This window comes from Phyllobates terribilis, unplaced genomic scaffold (genome assembly GCF_046119375.1).
Source record: "Phyllobates terribilis strain yellow unplaced genomic scaffold, ASM4611937v1 Scaffold_4__5_contigs__length_816908805, whole genome shotgun sequence".
Classification (NCBI taxonomy): domain Eukaryota; kingdom Metazoa; phylum Chordata; class Amphibia; order Anura; family Dendrobatidae; genus Phyllobates; species Phyllobates terribilis.
In genome coordinates, this window is record NW_027362764.1 from 520,728,893 (window position 1) to 520,753,875 (window position 24,983).

The 24,983-nt window shown below is 41.8% G+C and overlaps 1 protein-coding gene across 1 annotated transcript in view; it reads right to left on the reverse strand.

Annotated features, from left to right (window-relative positions):
- The window catches only part of CTDP1 (CTD phosphatase subunit 1), a 156,884-nt gene that overhangs the window by 71,230 nt on the left and 60,671 nt on the right, over nt 1–24,983 (reverse strand). Inside the window, exons 8-11 of the mRNA XM_073678901.1 lie at nt 17,379–18,431; nt 15,815–15,956; nt 9,396–9,626; nt 6,329–6,497 (exon numbers count right to left, since the gene is read on the reverse strand). Coding sequence (XP_073535002.1) covers nt 6,329–6,497; nt 9,396–9,626; nt 15,815–15,956; nt 17,379–18,431 — 1,595 coding nt within the window. The remainder of the gene's footprint in view (nt 1–6,328; nt 6,498–9,395; nt 9,627–15,814; nt 15,957–17,378; nt 18,432–24,983) is intronic.

Genomic DNA, 24,983 nt, shown 5'->3' on the forward strand with positions numbered 1-24,983 from the left:
TTTAAGAAATGTGGTATCGCTGCTTTCAGAAAAGTTCCATCTATGAAAATATAAAAATAATTAACGCGAATGGTAAACACCGTAAACAAAGAAAGAAAATGGCATCAATAAAAACGTTGCCTCGTTCCACAGCTCCATCAGCCAAAAAATAAAAACATTACAGGTCTCAGGAAAATGGAGACAACCCCCCAAAAAAACCTCTCTTTTGCAAACTTCTGATATTTTTTTTCCCAGTCACTGAAATAAAAAAAAAAATGGTATGTTTGGCACCGCTGTCATCGTTGCAGAACCATACTGCAAAGTCATTTCTACCACAAAATGTACACCGTAAAAACAATGTCAGAATTGTTTTGTTTATTTTCTTTTCACAATTTCTCCTCACTTGAAATCTTTCTCCATTTTCAAGTACACTTTGTGATAAAATTAATGGTGTCATTCAACTTGTCCTGCAAAAAAAACACCTTCATATGTCTATGTAGACAGAAAAATAAGAGTTATGGCTCTGGGGAGAAAAAAAAAAAAAACTAAAACGCAAAAATGGAAATTGGCCCCATCGTGAAGGGGTTAATGGAGAAAATTAAAGGAGGAAAATTTGAGACCCATCTACAGATATGTGGCAAATACAAGATTTAATTTTTGGCCAAAAACAGACAACTTGTATTGACAATTATATGTGTAATCTAATTTAAAATGTTTTGCATGAAATGGTGCATAAATACCATGGAATATTAGATATTACATAGCATTAAAAAACAGGAGGGAAACTCAAAACATGGATTTTCTTTCAGCACCACTGGGAAAACAGTGATATATGAGATTTAAGATGGGAATTAGTGTTCGCTGCAGTGGACAGTACAGCTGAATTAACATTTCCTCTAAAATAACTCCACTCTTGGAGTGGCTGAGACTTGTAATTAGTTTGGGCCGTTTCACCTACCACAGCTTGTTCAGGTCATGTTCCATTCCATTGCTGGTAGTTAAGTAAAGATTGAGTGCACCGGCGTGAATCAATACCAGACAGGCAGAATTACTCATATAAATTAATAAGCACGGCTCCCGAAGTCTCATGACACGCACATCAATACTTACCTTCCAGAAAAAGTAAGCATACAACCCATGAAAATGTCAGCTATTCTGGTTAGTATTCACATGTGCACACATCCGCAGGAGGAAAGTCAGGATTTAAGATATTTTCCTTGAAAAGGGTAAGCTGCGGTGAATCAGCCGCATTTTCCAAGGGAAAACAAACAGGAGAAAAGGCAGATTTTTTTTTTGCAGAATGCTATGTGAACAGATCGTTCTTTGCATGGCTAACTACCTTATGGATGACCTTGTTCTTAGATATTGCCTTGTAAAAATTAAAATATTCTGCCTTTAAAACGGAGGGGGGTTGTTTAGAGCTAAACAAATTCAGAGACATCTGGGGAAATTTATCAGACCTAATTCACCATATGCAAGTAATATCATTCCAATTCAATCGCAGGAACCTCATCGGTTGATATGGGCAATTGTTCCACTTTGGAAAAAGTCTGTGGAGACGATGCTGCTCCTATTGGCAAGTGGTGTCTGAAACCCACCTGATAAGGACTTGAGGCAATTTTATGCATTAGATGTCAAGGTAAGACAGTTTCCTCAAAAATAACACCTAGCATGATTTTTCAGGCTTTTTGGAGTATGAATTTTAATATAAACCCTACTCCAAAAATAAGCCCTAGTAGCGTTTCAATGAAAAAAAGGTGTCCATGCAGCTAAAAAGAAATAAGTTAAATACAGCAGGACCCTTCACAGAAAGCAGACACCCCCAAAAGAATCACACTCACCAGACCCCAAACTATTAGTGTTGGCAAGTGCCGATGGTGGATGCGTTCTCACAGACATCTGAGTCACTGTCAGGTTCCTCGCCGTTCCAGCTGCATTGCACTGCAGCTCCCATACACAGATTAGGTACCCGTATCACTCCGCGCCAGAGCATTCTGATTCCGGTCACCAGGGGGAGCTAACCGCTGTCAGGGGGACCTGACAGTGACGCACCTTTAAAGGGGTATTCTCATCTCCAAGATCCTATCCCAATATGTAGTAGGTGTAATAATAATAATATTAACAAATACCTCTAATTAGTAATGTAGTATAGTTCTACTGATAGCCCATGTCTCTTTCCTCATGTGCAGGCAATGCAGGACCTTCGGTATCTATGGTTACGACCACTAGCAACTAGCTAACTAACTGTGACGTGATCAGTGGTCGTAATCATGGATACCTAAGGTCCTGCAATACCTGCACATGAGGAAAGAGACATAGCGAATCAAAAATACTATACTACATTTCTAATTGGAGGCATTTGCTAATATTATTATTATTACAACTACTATATATTGGGATAGGATCTTGGAGATGGGAACACCCCTTTAAGCGTGAGAGCCCATTCACTTGCCAACTCTATCATAATTGTTTGGGGTCTGGTGAGTGCGAGTCTTTTGGGGGTAAACCAATATTAGCAATCAGTCCAAGTACATAGAGAATAATAATTGTATATACAAGTACGTAATTTAAACCAAAGTAAATACAGTATGTACCTACCACTATAGGACTGGTATATATGGTTCTGCACCATGAGAACAGCAGATCAGAAAAGAAAATGTGCAACTGAACCAGTAATAGGATTAATTCAAAATTAACAAAATGTAGATAAAATAAATTACAATTTATTGAAAAATGCAAATTAAAATATAAAATGTATCAATTAGCTAGCAGAAGGCACCACATAAATAATTAATCAAATGATAAGACCTACAATTTCCAAAAGGAATTGATACCACATGCATTTGTCACATACATGTTAGGTAAAAATCCTTTTGAAAATTGTAGGTCTTGTTTGATGAATACTCCACTACAGTAATTTATATGTTCCTACCTTTCCCTATTTATTTGTTATGTGGTGCCATCTACTGGCTAATTGATAATTTATATTTTAATTTGCATTTTTCAATAGATTGTATTTTATCTAAATGTTAATACATTTTCTTTTGGGGATTGTTGCTCATGGAACAGAAGACATCCCCTGAAAATAAGCCCTAGCGCATCTTTTGGAGCAAAAAATATTATAAAATTAGACTAAAATCCAATGAATGAGGAGACTCCAGCAATGTGGTGTAATTAAAATTTCCATTTATTTGAAGGATGATATTTCCATAAAAAATGCACTTACAAAAAGAGCCAATTCACACCATATGGGCAAACAGAGTAAAAAAACGCTACGCGTTTCGGCTAAGAAAAGCCTTAATTATGGTACATACATTGGAATACAAGCAGGGTATAAATACAAAAGAACAGCGAACTGACAAAGGAAGTCCAATCCGTTAACTAATTAATTCTTGTGATATTCAGGTGTTACATCTTCGTTTCCAAGTTGGAGACAGGCTTTTTTCTTTTTGTGGTTATTTAATGCTACAGACGGTATAATAAAAGTCCTCACATTGAAGTTTAGTTTGCTGACAAAAGAAAGAAATTGATAACTTTTTGTTCACAATGACCTGTTATTAATGTATTATTAATCTCTCCTCCACTTATTTCTCTATAACAGAAAAGAAAGAAAAATATATGTCATTGTGATTTTTTTCTTTTTTTGCTTAATTATTCGTCGCTTCAAACGCTTGTTCACACTTGTTTGGTTTCACATCCACTTTAACTTCTAGAAATGGTTAAATTGACCATGTGTTCCACAATCTGAATATTTATTGCACGTTAATGTGTAAGAAAGAGAGCGAGAAATGCACATCGGAGTCTCATTTAATTTTTTGGGGTTTCTTTCCTCTCCCATGTATCCTTTATTTAACAGAGACAGCACTGGATGGTAACGTGATCTTAATTATATTGTAAAACAAGATCCCTTCTAACATTCAAGCAGACAGGTGTTCTTGTATCCAGCTTGAACATCCAGTAGCTTTCCCTGTTCAAAATTTTCCTCCTGAAATCACCGCCCCGTGCAGATCGTCTCACTCTTTCTATACCACAGAACTTCAGCTTGGTTGTATCACCTCCATGACAAGCAGCAAAATGCCTGGATACTGCAGAAATTCCCACCTTTAAGTCTCCAACTGCATCAGACATATGTCTTCTAATGCGTGTTTTTTAAGGCCAGTGGTACACCCTACATATTGGCGTTTACACTCGATGCACTCCACCAAGTAAACCACCCCTGTGGTGTCACAATTTATAAAATCCTGTATAGGGTATGTGATACCTGTACTAACAGAGGAAAAGTCCTTGCATTTAATGATGTTTGCAGCTGATGCATATATTTTTGCCGCAACCATAAAAACCTGTGGTTTTTAGCCAGTTCCCGTCAGTATTTGATTTATTTTCAATAAATAAACTGGGTGACACCAAAGATCCGATTGTAGGGTCTTTTTTGGCTGAGAAACGGATTTGGTTGTTTTCTAGCACTTTACTTTCCTATCTTGGTACAGCATTAATAAAAAAAATTTAATAACATTAATAATTTTACTATAGTCCCTGCTGTATTGATTGGTGAAATAAATGACATTATCTGTAGGTAATTTTTTCATGTTATCTTTTATGAGAGAATCCCTGTTGATTTTACTCACTTTTTTTTCAGCTTGTTTTAATGTTTTATGAGAATAGCCTCTAAGTTCAAGTTTTTCACACTTCTTTTTTATTTCACCACTGACTAACTTAGGGTCAGAGCAGTTGCTTTTTACTCTTAATAGTTCTCCGTATGGGATATTCTTCACCACGAGTCGAGGGTGGCATGAATCGGGTTTTAAAATGCTGTTAACATCAGTTTCTTTATTGTAGGGAAGAACCACAACTTGCGATGACCCACTGTTGGCGCGGAGCATGACGTCCAAAAAATTAATTTCGGTTTCCTGATAATTATAAGTAAATTTAAAATTGAAATTATTATTATTCAAAAAGATAATAGATTCTTTTGCATCATCATCATCATCGCCATTCCACACCAACAGGAGGTCATCAATATATCTACCTATCCATATAATCCTCTCCAAAAATGGATTGGTATCTGCAAAGAGAACTGTTTCCTCCCAATATCCCATCGTGATGTTTGCTAAAGAAGGGGAAAATTTTCCACACATGCTCACTCCTCGTTTTTGGAGATAATAAACTTCACAAAAACTGAAAAAGTTATGTTTTAATAGGAACTTCACTGAATTTACCAAAAATAATTTAGTTGGACAATCATAATTGCTGTACCTATCAAGGAAATATTTCAGTGCTGGGACAGCTACTTCACACTCTATTGAGGGGTACAGGGCTACAACATCAGCTGTCAACCAGCTGTAATTCTTTTCCCATACAAATTTGTCAAATACTCGTAGTATCGTCTTTGTGTTCTTAATATAACCAGGTAACTCTCTCACTAGTGGTTGGAGCATGCTGTCCACCTATGCCCAGAATTTCTCATAGATCGACCCTATCCCAGAAACAATTGGTCGGAATTTCGGACTTTTTCTTGACAGCAAACTAAACTTCAATGTCAGGACTTGTATTATAACGTCTGCAGCATTAAATAACCACAAAAAGAAAAAAGCCTGTCTCCAACTAGGAAATGAAGATGTAACACCTGAACATCACAAGAATTAATTAGTTAACGGATTGGACTTCCTTTGTCAGTTTGCTGTTCTTTTGTATTTATACCCTGCCTGTATTCCAATGTATGTACCATCATTAAGGCTTTTCTAAGCTGAAACTCGTAGCGTTTTTTTTTTTACTCTGTTTGCCCATATGGTGTGAATTGGCTCTTTTTGTAAGTGCAATTTTTATGGAAATACCATCCTACAAATAAATGGAAATTTTAATTACACCACATCGCTGGAGTCTCATCACTCGCTGGAGTGTGGTCTGAAGTTGTGTTCAATGCAGCAGCCTGCTGCTATCCGAGCAGAAAGGAGGAAACACCGGGAAGGAGTTTATAGGTGAGCGGACTTCATCATTTTCTTTGTATTGCAAAAAATATTATAAGACCCGGTCTCATTTTCGGAGATGCACAGTACCAGCGGCAGTTAAGCGGTTAGACATGAGAAGGAGTTGATTGCAAGATTCCAATTGGTTGTCATGTCATCCAGGTTTCTGAAATACTGTAGTATACTATTCTTGCAAACACACAAATCTGTGTAGTTTACTGGTAATTACTTTAAAGGGACAAAAGCAATGAACTGGTAGGAGAAATTAAAAATTGCACTGGTGCAGGATTTTTACAGCTGACTCACCAAGACAATTGGAACAGTTTTAATATCAGTCACTTTTTTGTTTTATTTTAGACAGGTATTATGGCAATTATTAGGCTTACTTCTTTATCCATGCTCTCCAGGTCCTCTTTACAAAGTGTGTATAAAGGCATAGTTTCAGACATGCTTGGCTGACGTTTTCTCCGCGCTGGGCCAGACTGCTCCTCCTCTGTACTTTCTGTAGGCAGCTCTTCATCATCAAACATTTGCTCTTCATGAGGCTGAACTACTCTGTCAATAGAAACATATTCCCATACTTAGACGATATGGTGCATGTCATAAACTTAACTCACTGCATGTGTTTCAAGTGTATTCTCCTCGCCATTGGACTCTTTAGGAATCTTACGTTACTTATATTATAGCGCCATTTCATTCAGTTATGGCTTTCATCACTCAGATCAAAATTATTTATTCAATTTTGTCAAACTAAAAAGCCCCAGAGAACCTTTTTACTGTTACTTTACAATGTACCAGGTGCAGGCAGCAATCACAGATCCACATATTCATTCTAATGGACTTTTTAAAATAGACAGCAAGAAAATTATGTGTTTAATAAGTGCTGTGACCACAAATAGTGGAGCCATCATTTAATATAAAGAACGAACGTAAAAAATTATATGAAAATAAAAGATGTAATTCTTTCACAATTCAGTACATTTCATCATACAGTAATAGCCGTTCCCACGCCGCAGAGATGTCACCAGTCTTGACTGCATTTTCTTGACTTTATACATCATGCTTCTTGAAGTCCCAAAAGAGGTGTATGATCAGCAAAGCTAGCAACGTCATTATGTCTCCCAAGACCAAGAACGCCCACAACAGTTGGTGGAAAGAAAAGGTTACTGTTGAGTGTTAATTTGGACTAGTTAATCATCAATCCTTTAAGATCCCCAGTTCAGGGGAGTGAATCATTACTGGCCAAAACAATGAACAAGCTAGCAACATAGTATGCCATGGGAGTCAGGAGACAGGGTCAGATGTACAACCCTGGTTAAAGGGGTTGTTATTGCTATTGGGTGGACAGCTCATACTTTAGTGGGTGCATTACATGGCAGGCCGTTCATTTGTTCTATATTCCTGACAGAGGACACCCCTTCTATGATACCAACATCTGAGAATTATGTTTTGCCAAATTAATTGTTTGTCGGGTCATCATTTAGGCAAACACAGGCTAATAGCACGGTGACTCAGAGGGTTCAAATCCCACCAAGGACATCATCTCCAAGGAGTTTGTATGTTCTCCCAGTGTTTGTGTGGGTTTCCTCCGGTTTTCTCCCACACTTCAAACACATACTGACAGGGAATGTACATTGTGAGCCCCAATGGGGACAGTGATAATAATAATGTATGTAAAGCGCTGTGGCATTAATAGCACCTCAAAAAGGAGTAAAATAACTCTTTAAGAGACAATCACATTAAAGACTCCATAAGATGCAGTCACAAACGTGCAGAGTTTTTTTCTTGCACATCACGAGGACCCATAACATTTAAAAGATCAGGCACATTTTAAAAATGGATCCTTGGGTCCAATCTGTGAGACTCGGAGCAAAAAATAAAAAAGGATAACACCACATGTCCTATTGTTATATGTTTTGCTGTTCAGACATCATTAAAGTCAATGAGGATCCATATAAAACAGATGAAACACAGAAGACCTACTTGTACTTCACTGTTCCTTATGAGTTTCATCAAGTTTCCACTGACCCATTGGTAAGGGTCAATGGATGAAAAAAATATTTCAGACACTACCTTCTTTTGTTTTAAAAAACGGATAAAAAAAAAGCCAAACACGTAAGTCTGATGCAAAATAGATGCTACATGGATGGAAAAAATGGTCAGTTTTGTAGAAAAGTAAAAATAGATACAGATGTGTGAATGTAGCCTTAATGGAAGGACACAAGTGGCAACTTGTTAACAGTGGTGCCACACCAAACAAATCTGAGCTACAACTATGCAATAACTGTTTGCATGGAAACTTCCACCAGGCCGGTGCAGCTTCAGTCACCACTCAGTGCAAGTGAGCGGCAGCTATAAGAGTCCCCGCACGCACTGACTGTCAGCCAGCTCTTATGCTGAGCCGGCCATCAGTTAGTGCTAGGGGGCTCAGTTACAGAAGCCCCTTACTATGCACTGAGCAGTGACTGTAGCTGCACCAGTCCAGCCCTATGGCTGAAACCCCGAGGCTGCTGCGAGGAATAAAGTTAACATCCTCCTGCCAGCCTGGCTCTCAGCACGTAAGCCAGGCAGCTTCAGAGCACTATTAACTTTCAGATTAACCCCAGATCTATAGGTTAATATTTTTTTTTTACATGACAGGTTCCCTTTAAATACCTCTTACAGTGAATGATTAGTGAAGAAGTTTGCTTCATAAACCCTTCACTAGAGGGCACCTGTCAGCAGGTTTTTGCTACCTCATCTGAGAGCAGCATGATGTAGAGCAGAGACCCTGATTCCAGTGATGCATCACTTACTGAGCTGCTTGCTGCAGTTTTGTTTAAAAACGTTTATCTGTTGCAGCTCAACCAGCTATCTGAATGCCAAGCTTGGTAGGAGCCCGTACACACCACTGATTGACAGCTTTTGTGTACACTGGACTTGGGCATAAAACTGCCAATCAGTGGTGGGGGCGGGTTTATACAGAGCTCATTAATAGGTAGGACTAGAAGGCAGCAGGTTTACTAGTCCTCCAGTGATGATCTCCTGCTGATAAAACAGAAATGTTATCAAAACTACAGTAAGAAGCCCAGTAAGTGATACATCACTGCAATCAGGGCCTCTGCATCTACATTATGCTGCTCTCAGATTAAGTGGAAAAAACTTGGTGACACATTCCCTTTAAGAAACTTTCCCTATATCTGCACTTTACTTATTTTAATTCCATCTGTTAGAAAGATTTTAGGAAACAAAACTTTCCCTCATTTAGTGGATTCACTATACTCTACTAAATGCCCATCCACCTAATACATTCAGAAATCTAGGTATACAGCACACAACGAATACATCGTTCTTTCCTTTACAATGTTTATTAAATTACACTTTGACATTAACAAAAGTAAGAACAGAAGAAAAAACACAAAATACAGGACAGCATCATGTGTAACTGCGGTCCTGCCTTACAGATTCTTATACCTGAAGGATGAATGCTCTCCGTGGACAGGTACATTTAGTGACGGACAAGGTGCTTGTATATATGGGGACTGACTGGTACTTTGGGAAGCTTTCCGGATGAGTTTCCCAGTTACTGGGTCATACTGCCGCACTTCCGGACCAGGCTGCGTCTTCGGATGGATTGGGGTTGGATGAAAGAGTGGTGTTTGAAATGCACTGTGAAATTCGGGAAAGGTGGTTGGACTAATGGTTCTGTTGGAAGTAAAGAAATGGCAGACATTAAATATACAAGTAAAAGAAGCGTATTAGGCAACAGCACAGTAAATACAATACCAAAACGATGAGGAAACTAAGGCGCACATTCACTATACAGAGTACTATTATTTCTCCATATACAGGCCCTTGATATATACTTTTCTGTCAAGTCTCCTTTTACAAACCTCATTTGGCCTTCTAATTACTCAGTCAGGCTCCAAAGTTATAACAACCAGGGGGTAGAGTGGGGGAGGGGGATCGTCTGCTGAACCACCTTGTTGTGGGAGAAGAGACATCTTAGCTGTGAGGGATAGGGGGTACCTGTCTCATGCAGGAAGCCCTCGCTGTGAGGGGTAGGGGGTACCTGTCTCATGCAGGAGGCCCTCGCTGTGAGGGGTAGGGGGGGGTGCCTGTCTCATGCAGGAGGCCCTCACTGTGAGGGATAGGGGGTGCCTGTCTCATGCAGGAGGCCCTCACTGTGAGGGGTAGGGGGGGTGCCTGTCTCATGCAGGAGGCCCTCACTGTGAGGGATAGGGGGTGTGCCTGTCTCATGCAGGAAGCCCTCGCTGTGAGGGGTAGGGGGTACCTGTCTCATGCAGGAGGCCCTCGCTGTGAGGGGTAGGGGGGGGTGCCTGTCTCATGCAGGAGGCCCTCACTGTGAGGGATAGGGGGTGCCTGTCTCATGCAGGAGGCCCTCACTGTGAGGGGTAGGGGGGGTGCCTGTCTCATGCAGGAGGCCCTCACTGTGAGGGATAGGGGGTGCCTGTCTCATGCAGGAGGCCCTCACTGTGAGGGGTAGGGGGGGTGCCTGTCTCATGCAGGAGGCCCTCACTGTGAGGGATAGGGGGTGCCTGTCTCATGCAGGAAGCCCTCGCTGTGAGGGGTAGGGGGTACCTGTCTCATGCAGGAGGCCCTCGCTGTGAGGGGTAGGGGGTGCCTGTCTCATGCAGGAGGCCCTCGCTGTGAGGGGTAGGGGGGGGTGCCTGTCTCATGCAGGAGGCCCTCGCTGTGAGGGGTAGGGGGGGTGCCTGTCTCATGCAGGAGGCCCTCACTGTGAGGGGTAGGGGGGGTGCCTGTCTCATGCAGGAGGCCCTCACTGTGAGGGGTAGGGGGGGTGCCTGTCTCATGCAGGAGGCCCTCACTGTGAGGGGTAGGGGGGGTGCCTGTCTCATGCAGGAGGCCCTCACTGTGAGGGGTAGGGGGGGTGCCTGTCTCATGCAGGAGGCCCTCGCTGTGAGGGGTAGGGGGGGTGCCTGTCTCATGCAGGAGGCCCTCGCTGTGAGGGGTAGGGGGTGCCTGTCTCATGCAGGAGGCCCTCACTGTGAGGGGTAGGGTGGGTGCCTGTCTCATGCAGGAGGCCCTCACTGTGAGGGATAGGGGGTGCCTGTCTCATGCAGGAGGCCCTCACTGTGAGGGGTAGGGGGGGTGCCTGTCTCATGCAGGAGGCCCTCGTTGTGAGGGGTAGGGGGGGGTGCCTGTCTCATGCAGGAGGCCCTCGCTGTGAGGGGTAGGGGGTGCCTGTCTCATGCAGGAGGCCCTCGCTGTGAGGGGTAGGGGGGGGGGGGTGCCTGTCTCATGCAGGAGGCCCTCGCTATGAGGGGTAGGGGGGGTGCCTGTCTCATGCAGGAGGCCCTCGCTGTGAGGGGTAGGGGGGGTGCCCGTCTCATGCGGGAGGCTATCACTGTGAGGGGTAGGGGGTGCCTGTCTCATACAGGAGGCCCTCGCTGTGAGGGGTAGGGGGGGGGTGCCAGTCTCATGCAGGAGGCCCTCGCTGTGAGGGGTAGGGGGAGTGCCTGTCTCATGCAGGAGGCCCTCGCTGTGAGGGGTAGAAGGGGTGCCTGTCTCACGCAGGAGGCCCTCACTGTGAGGGGTAGGGGGGGTGCCTGTCTCATGCAGGAGGCCCTCGCTGTGAGGGGTAGGGGGGGTGCCTGTCTCATGCAGGAGGCCCTCGCTGTGAGGGGTAGGGGGGGTGCCTGTCTCATGCAGGAGGCCCTTGCTGTGAGGGGTAGGGGGGGTGCCTGTCTCATGCAGGAGGCCCTCGCTGTGAGGGGTAGGGGGTGCCTGTCTCATGCAGGAGGCCCTCGCTGTGAGGGGTAGGGGGGGGGGTGCCTGTCACATGCAGGAGGCCCTCGCTGTGAGGGGTAGAAGGGGTGCCTGTCTCATGCAGGAGGCCCTCGCTGTGAGGGATAGGGGGTGCCTGTCTCATGCGGGAGGCCATCGCTGTGAGGGGTAGGGGCGCCTGTCTCATGCAGGAGGCCCTCGCTGTGAGGGGTAGGGGGTGCTTGTCTCTGCGGGAGGGCCTGGCTGTGAGAGGTGGGTGAGGGGTGTTTGTCTCTGCGGAAGGCCCTCACAGAGAGGTGGTCTCTACGGGAGGCCCTTATTGGAAGGTGTTGAAGTGGAAATTGCTGCTGAACGCCCTTGCTAAAGGGAGGGGAATCTCTGCTGGACGCCCTTGCTATTTTGAGGAGGATTAATTTCTGCTAAAAGCCCTTGCTTGGGGTGGGAGATTAATTCTGGCAGTTCTAGTTGTTGAACCACTCTATATCAGTAACAGAAATAATGCTGAATCTATTTTACTGTATCTCTATATATTTTAAGAAGATCCACACCAACTTTGTGTTCTCAGAGGACCACGCTGCATTTTCTGGAGAGTCATTAGTCAGCAAATGACTACAATGACCAACCATGAAACTGCCATAAAGAAATGCGGTGTTAAAAGAGGCTGAAGTAGCACAGCGCTATAGTAGTACTACCACCACTTCACATTAGTACTAAGCAGGGCTCAGAGAAGTCTGATCTCCACCAATCACTATTGGCATAATTGAATTGCATATTACCAACATATAGCTCTACGTAATAGCCATTCATTTTTCAGGATCAACACAGAGAATAAGTTTTATGAATAGTTCATGCTCACCCTCAATATACACAGCACTTTGTCTACATTTCTAATCATTTCAAGTTTACTGCTTTTTGCTGATGTTAAACAATGACTTTAACCCCTTTACCTCCGAGGGTAGTTTGCAGGTCAATGACCAGGTCAATTTTTACAATTCTGACCACGGTCACTTTATGAGGTAATTACTCTGGAACGCTTCAACGGATCCCCCTGATTCTGAGATTTTTTTTTCGTGACATACTGTACTTCATGATAGTGGTAAAATTTCTCCGATAATTATTGCGTTTATTTGTGAAAAAAACAGAAATTTGGTGAAAATTTGGCAAATTTCAAAATTTGAATTTTTTTTCCCTTAAATCAGAGATATGTCACACAAAATAGTTAATAAATAACATTTCCCACATGTCTACTTTACATCAGCACAATTTTCGAACCAAAATTTTTTTTTGATAGGGAGCTATAAGGGTTAAAAGTTGACCAGCGATTTCTAAATTTTCCAATAAAATTTACAAAACCATTTTTTTTAGGGGCCACATCACATTTGAAGTCAAGTTGAGGGGCCTTTATGAAAGAAAATAACCAAAAGTGACACCATTCTAAAAACTGCACCCCTCAAGGTGCTCAAAACCACATTCAAGAAGTTTATTAACCCTTCAGGTGCTTCACAGGAACTTTTGGAATGTGGAAGAAAAAAAATGAACATTTAACTTTTTTCACAAAACTGTTAATTTAGACCCAATTTTTTTATTTTTGCAAGGGTAACATGAAAAAATGGACCCCAAAGTTAGATGTGCAATTTCTCCTGAGCACGCAGATACCCCATATGTGGGGGCAAACCACTGTTTAGGCGCACGGCATGGCTCGGAAGGGAAGGAGCCCAATTTGACTTTTTGAATGTAAAATTTGCTTGAATAATTAGCGGACGCCATGTTGGTTTTGGGGAGCCTCTGATGTGCCGAAACAGTGGAAAACCCCCACAAGTGACACCATTTTGGAAACTAGCCCCCTCAAGGATTTTATCAAGGGGATAGTGAACATTTTGAACCCAGAGGTATGACACAGAATTTGATAACATTAGGTCATCATATTGAATAAGTTGTCAGTCTTGAGCGCAAGTGCTCGCTACTTGAGTTTGCATCGGGTACTCTGGTATGCACTATGTATCGCAGGTGCTCGAGTGACATGCTCGAGTCCCCGCCCGCATGTTTCATGGTTATTAGACACCCAAAAAAAAACAATATGCAGGGATCGCTCGTGCATGGCAGGCAATCCCCGCGAGTTTTTTTTTGCTGTATAACAGCTGCAAAACATATGGGGAGGAGACTCGAGCATGTCACTCCAGCACCTGTGATACTCGGTGCATACCCGAGCACCCAATGCAAACTCAAGTAGCGAGCACTAGCGCTCAACATTAGTCGCCATATCGGCGTCATTTTTTTCTTTACTTTTGAAAAAATCCCAATCCTAACCCTAGAGTTTATTCTTTACGCCGTTCCTCGTGCGGTATAAGTGATTAGACGACTTTATTCTTCAGGTTAGTGCGATTACAGAGATACCAGAATCACGTCGGGTTTTAATGATTGACAGCTGTTACACACTAAAAGACACTTTTTTTTGCAAAGACTAGTTTTTGCATCGCCACATTTTGAGAGCTATAATTTTTCCGCATTTCGGCCAACGGAGTCATGCGACTGCTTGTTATTTGCGGAACAAGTTGATGTTTTTATTGGTACCATTTTTGGGGTAAAAATGATAAGGCAGTGTTATTCTTCGGCTCAGTACGTTTACAGCGATACTACATTTATATTGTTTTTCTATGTTTTGGCGCTTTTACACAATAAGAACTATTTTAAAGAAAAAAAAATTTTTTTGCATCGCTTTATTCTGAGAGCTATAACTTTTTTATTTTTCGGCTGATGGAGCTGTATGGCAGCTTGTTTTTTGCGGAACAAGACGTTTTCAGCGGTACCATTTTTATTTGCATTCATCTTTTTGATCACGTTTTACTGCATTTTTTGTTTGGCAGTATGATAAAGCATGGTTTTTTGCTTTGTTTTTGTTTTTTTACAGTGTTCACTAAAGGGGTTAACAAGTGGGACAGTTTTATAGGACACGTCGTTCCGGATGCAGCGATACCATATATGGGTACTTTTATTGTGTGTGTTTTTTCCACAATATTTAATTTATGGGTACAATATATTATTATATTTTTTTGGATTATTTTTTTCATTTTTCTCTATATTTTTATAATTTTTTTTTTTTTTTTTCACATTCTGATTCTTTTTTCACTTTTACACCTTGTCCCACTATGGGACTTTCACATTTTATTTTCAGATCGCCTGTATAGCATAGAGAGCAGCAGCAGCTCGCTGTGCTATACAGGCTGTCACTGCTGCAGAGGGAGAAGATAATTTGGTCATGCACTGCGCATGACCAAAGTATCTTCCTGCTGTCTGGTGACCCGGATGTTGTCATGACGACATCAGGTCGTCATGGCAACATCCGGGAGCAGCGGGAGACAGCGCTAGACGCCGGCAGGAGAGACGAGTATCGGCGATCATCTCCCCTTGCCCCTACAATGCTGCGATCGACTGATGGCAGCATTGAGGGGGTTAATGTGCAGGCAGCGGTGCAGGACCGCTCCCTGCACATAGTACCTGGTGTCAGCTGTGACAATCAGCTGACACCAGGCGGCGATTGCCCGCACCGCTTGTGTGCTGGCGCGATCAACATATGACCTAATAGTACGTCATTGGTCCAATCGGCCCAGGTCACAATGACGTACTATTAGGTCACACATCAGAAAGGGGTTAAATGGCTACCAGAATATTAGTCAAAAAGAAAATAAAAATAAGATTAGGCCCATTTTATCACGAAAAAAAGATGTAAACATTAGAATTTCTGAACAAGAATTTTACTTTTTTTTTACAACTCTTTATACCGTATAGACACAAAAAAATGAGAATGCCTTGTCAGAAATAGAGGTAAATGGCTTACACTTGCCAAATATAACAGAAAATTTTTTTTTTTGAAAAAACTATTTTTTTTTTCAGCAAAATCTCCCAGTCCTACTGGGAAATATAAAAAAAAAAAAAGAATTGGCTTTTGACTTGTAGCGTCCTGTATTCCAGGCCTGAGCCGTATTTACAATTCTGCAGGTTGATCCTCCTGGCTGGCTCAATGCCTGTACAAACTGGGCGCTGTAGATTAGCATTCAGTACAGTATTCACACATAAAGCCATGATTCCTATGTTACACATTAGCAAATGATACTGGCTGCACTTACCTCTGAGATTTCAAATAGTCTTCCTTTAGTGGAAACAGCTGTTCTTCTACCTTTTCCCACCTTTCCAGACAGCTCCAAAGCCAGTCAGGGTTGACCACATGAAGGCTTTTGCAATTCATAGCTTGTCTGACCTTCTCAGTCCCTAGAAATTAAACACAAGCGATGGTAAACACAGAAAAAAACTAAACAATGTTAACAAGGTTACCCCACAGAAGGAGTGGGGCAGCAGGAGGTCTGTGACAGATCTGCTCCTAGTCCTCAGGGACTTCACTCAAGCCAGATTGGGGGAATTAGGGAGCTGCCAGCTTGACTTATCTCATAAGCGCCTGAATGATTGCAAAGAGGTCATTTGCATACAACATACAAAAATCATCAAACTAAGGCAAGTGTTTGGACAGCGAAGAGGACACCAAAAGAAAGTACAGGAGTACAATGATCAGGTAAGGGTGCCAACTTGGGAGCAAAAAAGTATCTGACAGGCTGTTTATATCCATATTATATACCTCTTATTTGATGCTACTCTTATCAATACATAAAAAGGTAGAAAAAAATACTTATTTTATAGATCTATAAAAATATATTTTTAAAAAGAAATCCATAATTTATATTAATATAAATTTTGCCTGCCTTGAATTTTGATTTGGCGAGACTTACAATGCTAAATATACCAGACTTCAAGATTATTGGCGGTCATTTAATGGGGTGTTTAGATACGGTTGTTTTGTTCACATAGAATATAATTATTCTTAGCTGCACATTACCTGTTTACACAGGATGATGGGCTGCTGAATATGAGGATTATTTAAGGCTGCTAAAAAATCATCTCATCCAAAGGGCTCGTGCAGACGACCGTATAAATCGGAGGAGTGCCATCCGTGGTTTTGATAGTGCCATCTATCACTATATTATTCTATGGGGCTGTGCACTGATTTTTTTTCCTTGGACAGAGTGGTCCAAGGCCAAAAATTGCAGCATGCACGACATGCCTCTGAGAATTGGATGGCACTCGTCTATGGGTCCGTTAAAAAAATAAATAAAAAAAGACCACATTCTGATAACATCCAAGTGCGGCTTAATTTTCACGTACGGCCACCAGAGACCCGATGGGGTATGCATAGCGCTCTCCTGTTGGGCAATCAGCTTTTATCTGTTAGGAAACCTTGCATTAATTGGTTACTTACCCTGCAGCATCACTAATTAAGCAGGACCGGCGCTAAAATGAGAGACGCGCATTGTAATGGCTCTCCACTCTGAACAAGAGATGACAAAGGAAGCCCCCTCTAATTAACAGAAATTCCCTATATGAAAATGTTTTCTAAACTAGACAACCGCTTCAAGTTCCCATTATATTACACTGGATATTACTGATATTTTGAGAATGAACCTCACGCATGCAAAGTGTACATGAATACCTATATGTTACCGAATTGAAAAAGTTACAAAAGCAGGAATTTATACCGCATGAAAGATGCAAAAGCCATTCAGCTTATGGGAAGATCTGGTTTAGAATCAATGGTTTTATCCTTTATGATTCTTTTATCTCTTGTGAATCAAGTTTTCCTACCTGCTCGTGCTGCGATCAGATGTGTCACCTTGTTGGATTCCTCATCATTTAAAACCAGGTTTTTGCTGATTTTTGCACCCAAGGATCTGGCATGATAACATTCCCGTGTCCTCTCAATGGGAAAGTTTGTGGGATGAAGGCCACTGAAAGCAAGAATTGTGTTTTCCAGGACTTTACTCTTCAGCTCTGGCACAATTTTACGGATATCTGGAACGTCTTCTAACTCCTTCTTGAGGTATCGCTCATACTTTGCATAGTAATCTGTGTGTACCCTGACAAGGATCTCCTCTAGGTATATTAAATGATCGTCTTCATCTAGGTCTTCACTGTCATCGTCGTCTTCTTCCATACTCTGATCTAGTGATTCTCCTACAGTTATTCCAGACTGCTCACTATTCTGGGATTCAGTTTCTACCTCCTTCTTATCCGTGCATCCATTTCCCAAGTCAATAAGAGTATCCGTTTCTACTCCTTGTACCTCCATCGCTTCATTCTGTAATAATAGCTTATCTTTAGTTTCTGGTAATAATCTTTTATCACTATTGTGATTCTCAGTCCAAGATTTGCCAGGTACGGACTCAACAGAAGCTTCCTGAGACCCCTGTTCTGGCTTTTTAGACTTCCTCCAACTTCTTTTACATTCGCCTTCACTCCCAGAGGAGGAGGGTGGTGATTTTTTATCATCAGCCTCACTGTCACTATCACTAGAGAGGTCAAAGTCTAGATCTTTTGCAGTACCAGTCTTTGTTTGAGATTTGGCAACCTCTGTCCTATCATCTTGTTCTATAGATGGCTCAGCTTCTGACAGTGTTACGTTTTTACCATCATCGTTACAAGAATCCTGACCAGTGACAGGGTCCTGCTCCACTAGTCCGTGGCTAGCATCACAATCCTTTTTATGTGACTCACTGCCAGAAGGGCTGCCATTAACCTCCTTCACACTTTTCTCAAGTCCATTACTGTGCTCCTCTACGGGAAGGCTCTTAGACTGATCAGGATCCTGCGTAAGTGCCTCGGACTGCTGAGCTGCCGCAGATACTTTGGAGTTGGCTACTGCAAAGAGAAAAAGAATCTCTTAAAAATGGAAACCATGATGCAAATCTTAGTAGCTCTTGAAATAAATTATGGGGAATCTTCCACAGATACAGTACATACTGAGTGGTAAAACTATGGGGTAAAAAGTGGCAGTGAAAAGCAATCTTTACAGAAATAAACTTCTGGACTCAAATCTGAGAAAGTTAAACGAGTTTTACCAATATTGAAAGTTATCCTCCAACCATAGGAAAGCGAGCACTTTACTTATAGCTGCAGTCTGCCTGATGGGACTCCCACTGATCTGGAGAACAAGGCTCTGCAGAGGTCAAGTACGTGCACCTACGCTCTGGTGTCTGTCAGTCCCACAGCCAAGAAATAGAGTACAGCCGATCAGAATAGGAATGGTTACAATAAATAACTTCCAGTCTTTAAAATCCCTTTAAAGAGGATCCTTTACTTCTAACACCATGCTACAACTAGCAGATAAAAGATGAAAGCCGCTGAACACACTGGATAAAAAAACCTCTAATGCATATGGGGGCCTTCTGACTCTGCACTGACAGATGATGCTGGAGGAGAGAAGGATCCAGGCTGTTGAATCATAAAAGATGATCCTTCTGTTTGACTGGTTCTCTCAGAGATTAGATTATAAGATCAGTGTTCCTGTGTATGGGGGAGTCAAGAAAGACAGAAGAAAGCCACATAATTGTTAGGCAGACAGCTATCCAATGTGTATATCCAGCTTTAAGGCTCCTTTAGGCTTGTTTAGATGGCCAACTGCACTTCCCAAACCCACAGAATTATTGCTAATAAATCGTTCAGTGTGCATGGGCCATTATTGCTCTCAGAAGTATATCACCTGTTTACATATGATGATGTGCTGCAGAGAACAATAATAGTTAAGCAAGCTTAAAAGCGTTTTCCCACGAACAAAAGTTAATTTTAAACAATAGATCTTGAAATGATAAGTTCCACAATTGAATGTATTTTAAATAAAATGTCCCTGTGGTGAGATAATCTTATAAATGTGCTCCTGCTATGTACTGTGTAACGGCTGTGTCTGACCATACAGGAACATGGTCTGATCATACCACAGCTCCTGGGCAGGGGAGGAAGCAAAAGAGATATAAAGACATTACAGCACAAGATCACAGTTGATTCTTAGAAGTAAATCATTGTTTAAAAACAGGCAGAGAAATGTTTTACCTCAGAAAAAGAATCAGCTGTGACCCTGTGCTGTAATGTCTGTATACTCTTTTGCTTCCTTCCCTTCCCAGGAGCTGTGGTATGATCAGATCAGATTTCGTACACGGTCAGACACAGCCAGGGCTGGACTGGAATGGAAGCTCAACACTTGCATTTGGGAGAACACAGGCCCAACCGGTAAATGGTGAATGCTAAAAATTTTCGCCACATTTTTTAAATAAAAATTGCTGCAAACTTCACTTCATCATCGACAGACAAAACTGAATTGACAATGTCAAATATACATTTCCCTCCATGAAAATATTAATTTCTTTCAACTGGAGGGACAGACATATTTGTAATATAGAGTGCCATGATCCCCAAAACTCTATGTTTGATAGTACCGGAAAAGTGAAAAAAGCAGCTTATTTTTTCCTTGCAGATTTGCAGCAGTTTCATGTCTGCAGCATCTAATCTTTCAGCATTTTTGCAGCGTTTTTCACCCTTTCTAAAGAATGGGAATAAACCTCTTAAAAAATGAAGCAATATCAAGGCGATTTTCCTGCCAAGAAACACGTTATTGTTATAGTGCAGAAGGGTCTGCAGAAAATACTTATGTGCACATACCTGCACCATTTCATTACCAGTAAACATTGCAGACTATGGGCTGTTACCTTTACTAGATACTGACTTCAGTGGTCACGTCGCCTGTCACATGACTAAATGACGTCATGGAAGGTCCTTTTACACCACCGCGAGCCGTTCAAGAGACCGGACGCACTGGAGAGAAGACCGCGGGCGATCAGAAGGGGAGTTTAATTTTTTTTATTATTATTTTTTACCATTTTTATTCTTTTTTTTAACTATTAACTTGGTCACACTATAAAAATCCATGTCAGTTGCATGGATTTATATAGTGTGAACAAGTTGTCAAGCACTTTTCCAAGTGATGCTAAAATCGCTTGGAAAAGAGCTTGATAACCCGCATGCGGAAATGCATGCAAAACGCTTGACAAACGCTTCTACCTGGCAGGAAAAATGCATGTAAAATCCGCATGCGTTTTTCCTGCCAGGGAGATGCAGAAAAAATCTGCAGCATTTCTGCATCGTGGGCACTTAGCCCAAGTATGTGATTTCCACAGTTGCAGTTACGTGCTGAGTAGATTCTCATCATCTTCTCTCATTGTTCTGCTGAGTAAAGCAGATGAAAATCTAGTCAGAACATAACCGCAAATCGCATTCCTGTAATGACAACCGCTCCAACCGACAAGCAGAGCTGGATCCTAACATTGTATATACTGCACACTCAGTTATTCCGTAAGCTGTACTGCTCGCTGAAAGTCTCCTTTAGGGTGAAACACCCCTTTAATGGCTGTAACCATTTTTTTTAAAAAGTGGTTACAATGCAGCTAAGAATAGATTTGCCGGCCATTCTTCCCTTTCTTTTTTGTTTATATTTTAGGTTATATAGAGTTTCTCAATATATTTATGTCATCCCCAATTACCTTTTTCATCCTTCTTACAAATATGTCTTATATCTTAGCTAAAACATGGTAGTAAGTAGCACTTTATACACTACCCATTATAAAAGTGTCTAATCACTGCATATTTCAAGGTTATGTGCTTCTGATGACTAATTCTGGCAGCTAAATAGGAAAGGGTTCTTTACAGTTAGTTAGAGCAGTGAGACTGTGGAATGACGACCACAAGAGGTAACAATGGCAGACAGTATAGCAGCATTTAAAAAAGGTCTGGATACTTTAACAAAACAGAACATTGTGATTTATAAATAATTTAGTAATAGAAAATGTATAACTTTGAAGATAGTTTGAACTTTATGGTCCTAGGTCTTTTTTCAACCTATATAACGATGCAACTATGTAGAATGTACATTAGGAAAATGCTTCAAATGCAATTCCCTAGAATACTATTTTACAAGTAATTTCCTCTTAATTTTTTTTTCTTTGTAAAGTGCTAGTTATAAGCCCAATCTCTGGATATAAAAAGTGCAAAACACTCCTTAAAAACTTGCATAATTAATCTGTCATCAGTATTTCTTATGGTGCCTAAAGGAAGCCATAATGATAAGGAGCCTGCTTGGTAACAAGTGCTGTTATTTGACTCTATAATGAAAGTGAATTATCAATGATGAAAGAGTTAATACTTGGACCCTGCATCAGTAATATCCCCTGTAGTAACCATGACAACTGTTAGGAGATCATAAACAAGTGTCATAAAGAAGATTCCATAAAAGAAGTGCGCGCTGCCACTATCAATGCCATTACTGATGCGCCCGAGGACCTTGAGCTTGACCACTCCACCTAATGTGCCGACCTTGGTATAATTTGGAGGTTCCAGCAGGGAAAGGGGTTGTCTGCTTTAGACACCCAGAGAGCATGGGAAGGTAACAGAGCGGTCTCCAGCACAGGATCCTCTTCTGTTACCCTCTATGTAGAGCTGCTCTCCTGTGGATGTTCATGGATGGATCTAAGCCTTTAATGGGTGATAAATTGGGAAGGGCGAGGAGGGAAGGGCGAGGAGGGAAGGGCGAGGAGGGAAGGGCGAGGAGGGAAGGGCGAGGAGGGAAGGGCGAGGAGGGATTATCCATAACGAACTGTAAAAGAGTGTCCAACTTCTTGAGACCTGTAACATTTCTCCCTTACAGATCCAGGTCCATCTATCTGGGCAATCAGATCAAACGAATTCATGCGAGCAATCAATGTGGTGGCAGATATCGCAGTCAGATTGCTCCCACATCCAGTTTATCACATTTATAGTCTATATTTATGTTTTTCTCTGTAAATCTGGTAAAATGTACAAATTTTAAAACTCTATTATATCAGCACCAACTCTCGAAGCCCAAGGGAAGGGCAATCCTCCAGACATGGTTTCCTAGAGGTTTCCTCCACAGGGGGTTTTCCTCTCCTGAGTGCTGGTGGGTGACTCTCCCTGAGTCGAGGGTTGTGCCATTTTTGGTGTCATGTGAATATAAATAAAGTGGAGAACATTTGACACCCAATTGCAATGCTTTGTGTATTTATTTTGTATGCTTCTGTCTGATTCATTTTGTTTGGGAGTCGGGGTCCATCAGTGTCACTGAGTGATAGGTGTGGACATCTGTAGCCATCAGTTTTGCCCCAGGTGTTGCCACTGCTCTGGGGAGTATGATGGAGAGGAGAAGACGGGCATTACAGCACAGCACCTGCAAGTGTGCACTAATCCTCGGAGTAAGAACTTATATTACAATATTACACGCAGCTTCCTCACACAGTGAGTATTTTGGGCAGTAATTTACATCAGTATTCGAAATCTAACAACCAGAGAGGAACAAACACAGAGAAAAATAACAAACACTTTCACCTCTTCTGTGTTTTGGATTAACTCCTGGCGTCTGTTCACAAATACTGATGAAAAATATCGCCATGTAAAAGTGCCCTAAATCCTTACTGACTGATTTCACAGTTTGAGTTGCAGACAAGCAGCAGAGGTTGCAGTGTTAAAGGAGTTTAAAAAACTCATGTCCCCCCCGTTTGCCATACTGTACGTTCCTCACCCTCCCCGGGAAAGACTGTGCAGCATATGATCACTTCTATGATAACTGCCTCCCTATCCTCTCCTCACCTCACTTACAGGCAGCTGCTTAATCTCAGTTTGAGACGCACTCATTTAGGCCAAGTTCTGCTGCACATTTTCATGCAAAAAAAAAAAAAAAAACATATTACAGCGTATTACAGTTCCAGCTAAGTGGGTGACATGTATATAATCAAAAAGGCAAAAAAAAAAAAAAAAAAATCAGCTCAGCCATAAAAAGATCCACTGCACGGAGACTTGTAATTCAGCAAGAGGTAGGCAGAAGCAAAAAACAGTGATCCAGCATCAGAATCTTCTATTAAAAGCCATACTTTATTGTGCAAAAATAGAGAAAGGAAGTCGCAACGTCATCTCTAAAAACCATTAAGAATGTATGCAAGAGCATTTCAGGTGATTGTCTTTATCAATGCATGTTTTTGCTTCTGACATGTATATAAATGTTACGCCCCTGTGCCTTGTTTAACACTAAAGAATTTAGTCTGACCTCGTCCTCCTATACCTGGTACTCGCACCTCTGACCCTCCGGTCTGCTGCTGCAGTCTTGGGGACTGTCCTGAAGTGGTACCTGGTGTCTACCGGCAGCCCAGCCTATCCTCACCACCAGAGGCTCTAATGAAGACTTAGACACCTAGTCACATCCCTCCAGGTTAAGCACGGCCAGTGGCGCAGTGGTCCTCACCCACCAGCGTTACAGCCGCATAGCAAATGTGGTACTAATATTCAGGAAAGGGACAAGATCTGAGCCCAGACTTTTCAAAGGCACTTCATACGGTGCCACACAAAAGGTTGATACATAAAATGACAGAAATGGGACCAGGGGAAATCTGTGTAACTGGGTTAACAACTGGCTCAGTGATAGAAAACAGAAAGTGGTTATTAATGTAACACACTCATATTGGATCACAGTTAACAGTGGGGTGCCACAGGGATCAGTAATGGCAGGGGTGGACATATCGCCAGTGTAGCAGCACCAGGGCCCAGAGTTGGAGGGGTCCAGCGACAACTGTACACTAGAGATGAGCAGTGTTCGACTAGAACTGTTCGCCAATCTCAAATTCGAGCTGTTTTGGGCGGTGTTCGAGTCGTTCGACGAACGCGAACGATTTGCAAAAAATTCAGCTGTTCGAGGTTATGTTCGATAACTGTTCGTGCACCAAAAGCGTGTCCTGCATGTCTGGTGCTATTTAGAGCACCAATCATGCAGGGATTGTCTGCCACTCACTGTAATGCCACAGCCATGGTGGTTGTGGCATTACAGTGGTTGCCCAAATCGATGGGAACAGTGCTCAACATGAAAAGCCGGCAATTCAGCAGCGGCATACACCGGTACCCGACAATTTAGAACAGAAAGAATAGAGCATCACACACAGATTAGATAGATAGAAACATGTCAGTCACATATATAAGAAGTACAGTGACAGTGTTGGTTACTGTACTTGTCATTTAGTGTTAAAGGATTTATAAAAAAAAATAATAGTGTTTTCATGCACCAGTCTCTTTAAAAAAGCCGGTAGGCAATTCAGCATCTGTACCCGACAATTTAAAACAGAAAGAATAGAGCATTACACATAGATTAGATAGATAGAAACATGTCAGTGACATATATAATAAGTTCAGTGATAGTGTTGATTACTGTACTGGTCATTTAGTGTTAAAATAAAGAATTTATTAAAAAAAAAAATTGGCATGGGGTTCCCCGTAATTTTAGTCTCTAGCGGAGGTTAAGCAGACGGCTGGGGCAGATGTTTGAAGCCTGGGAAGGGGGTAATACCCATGGAGCTTCCCAGGCTACTA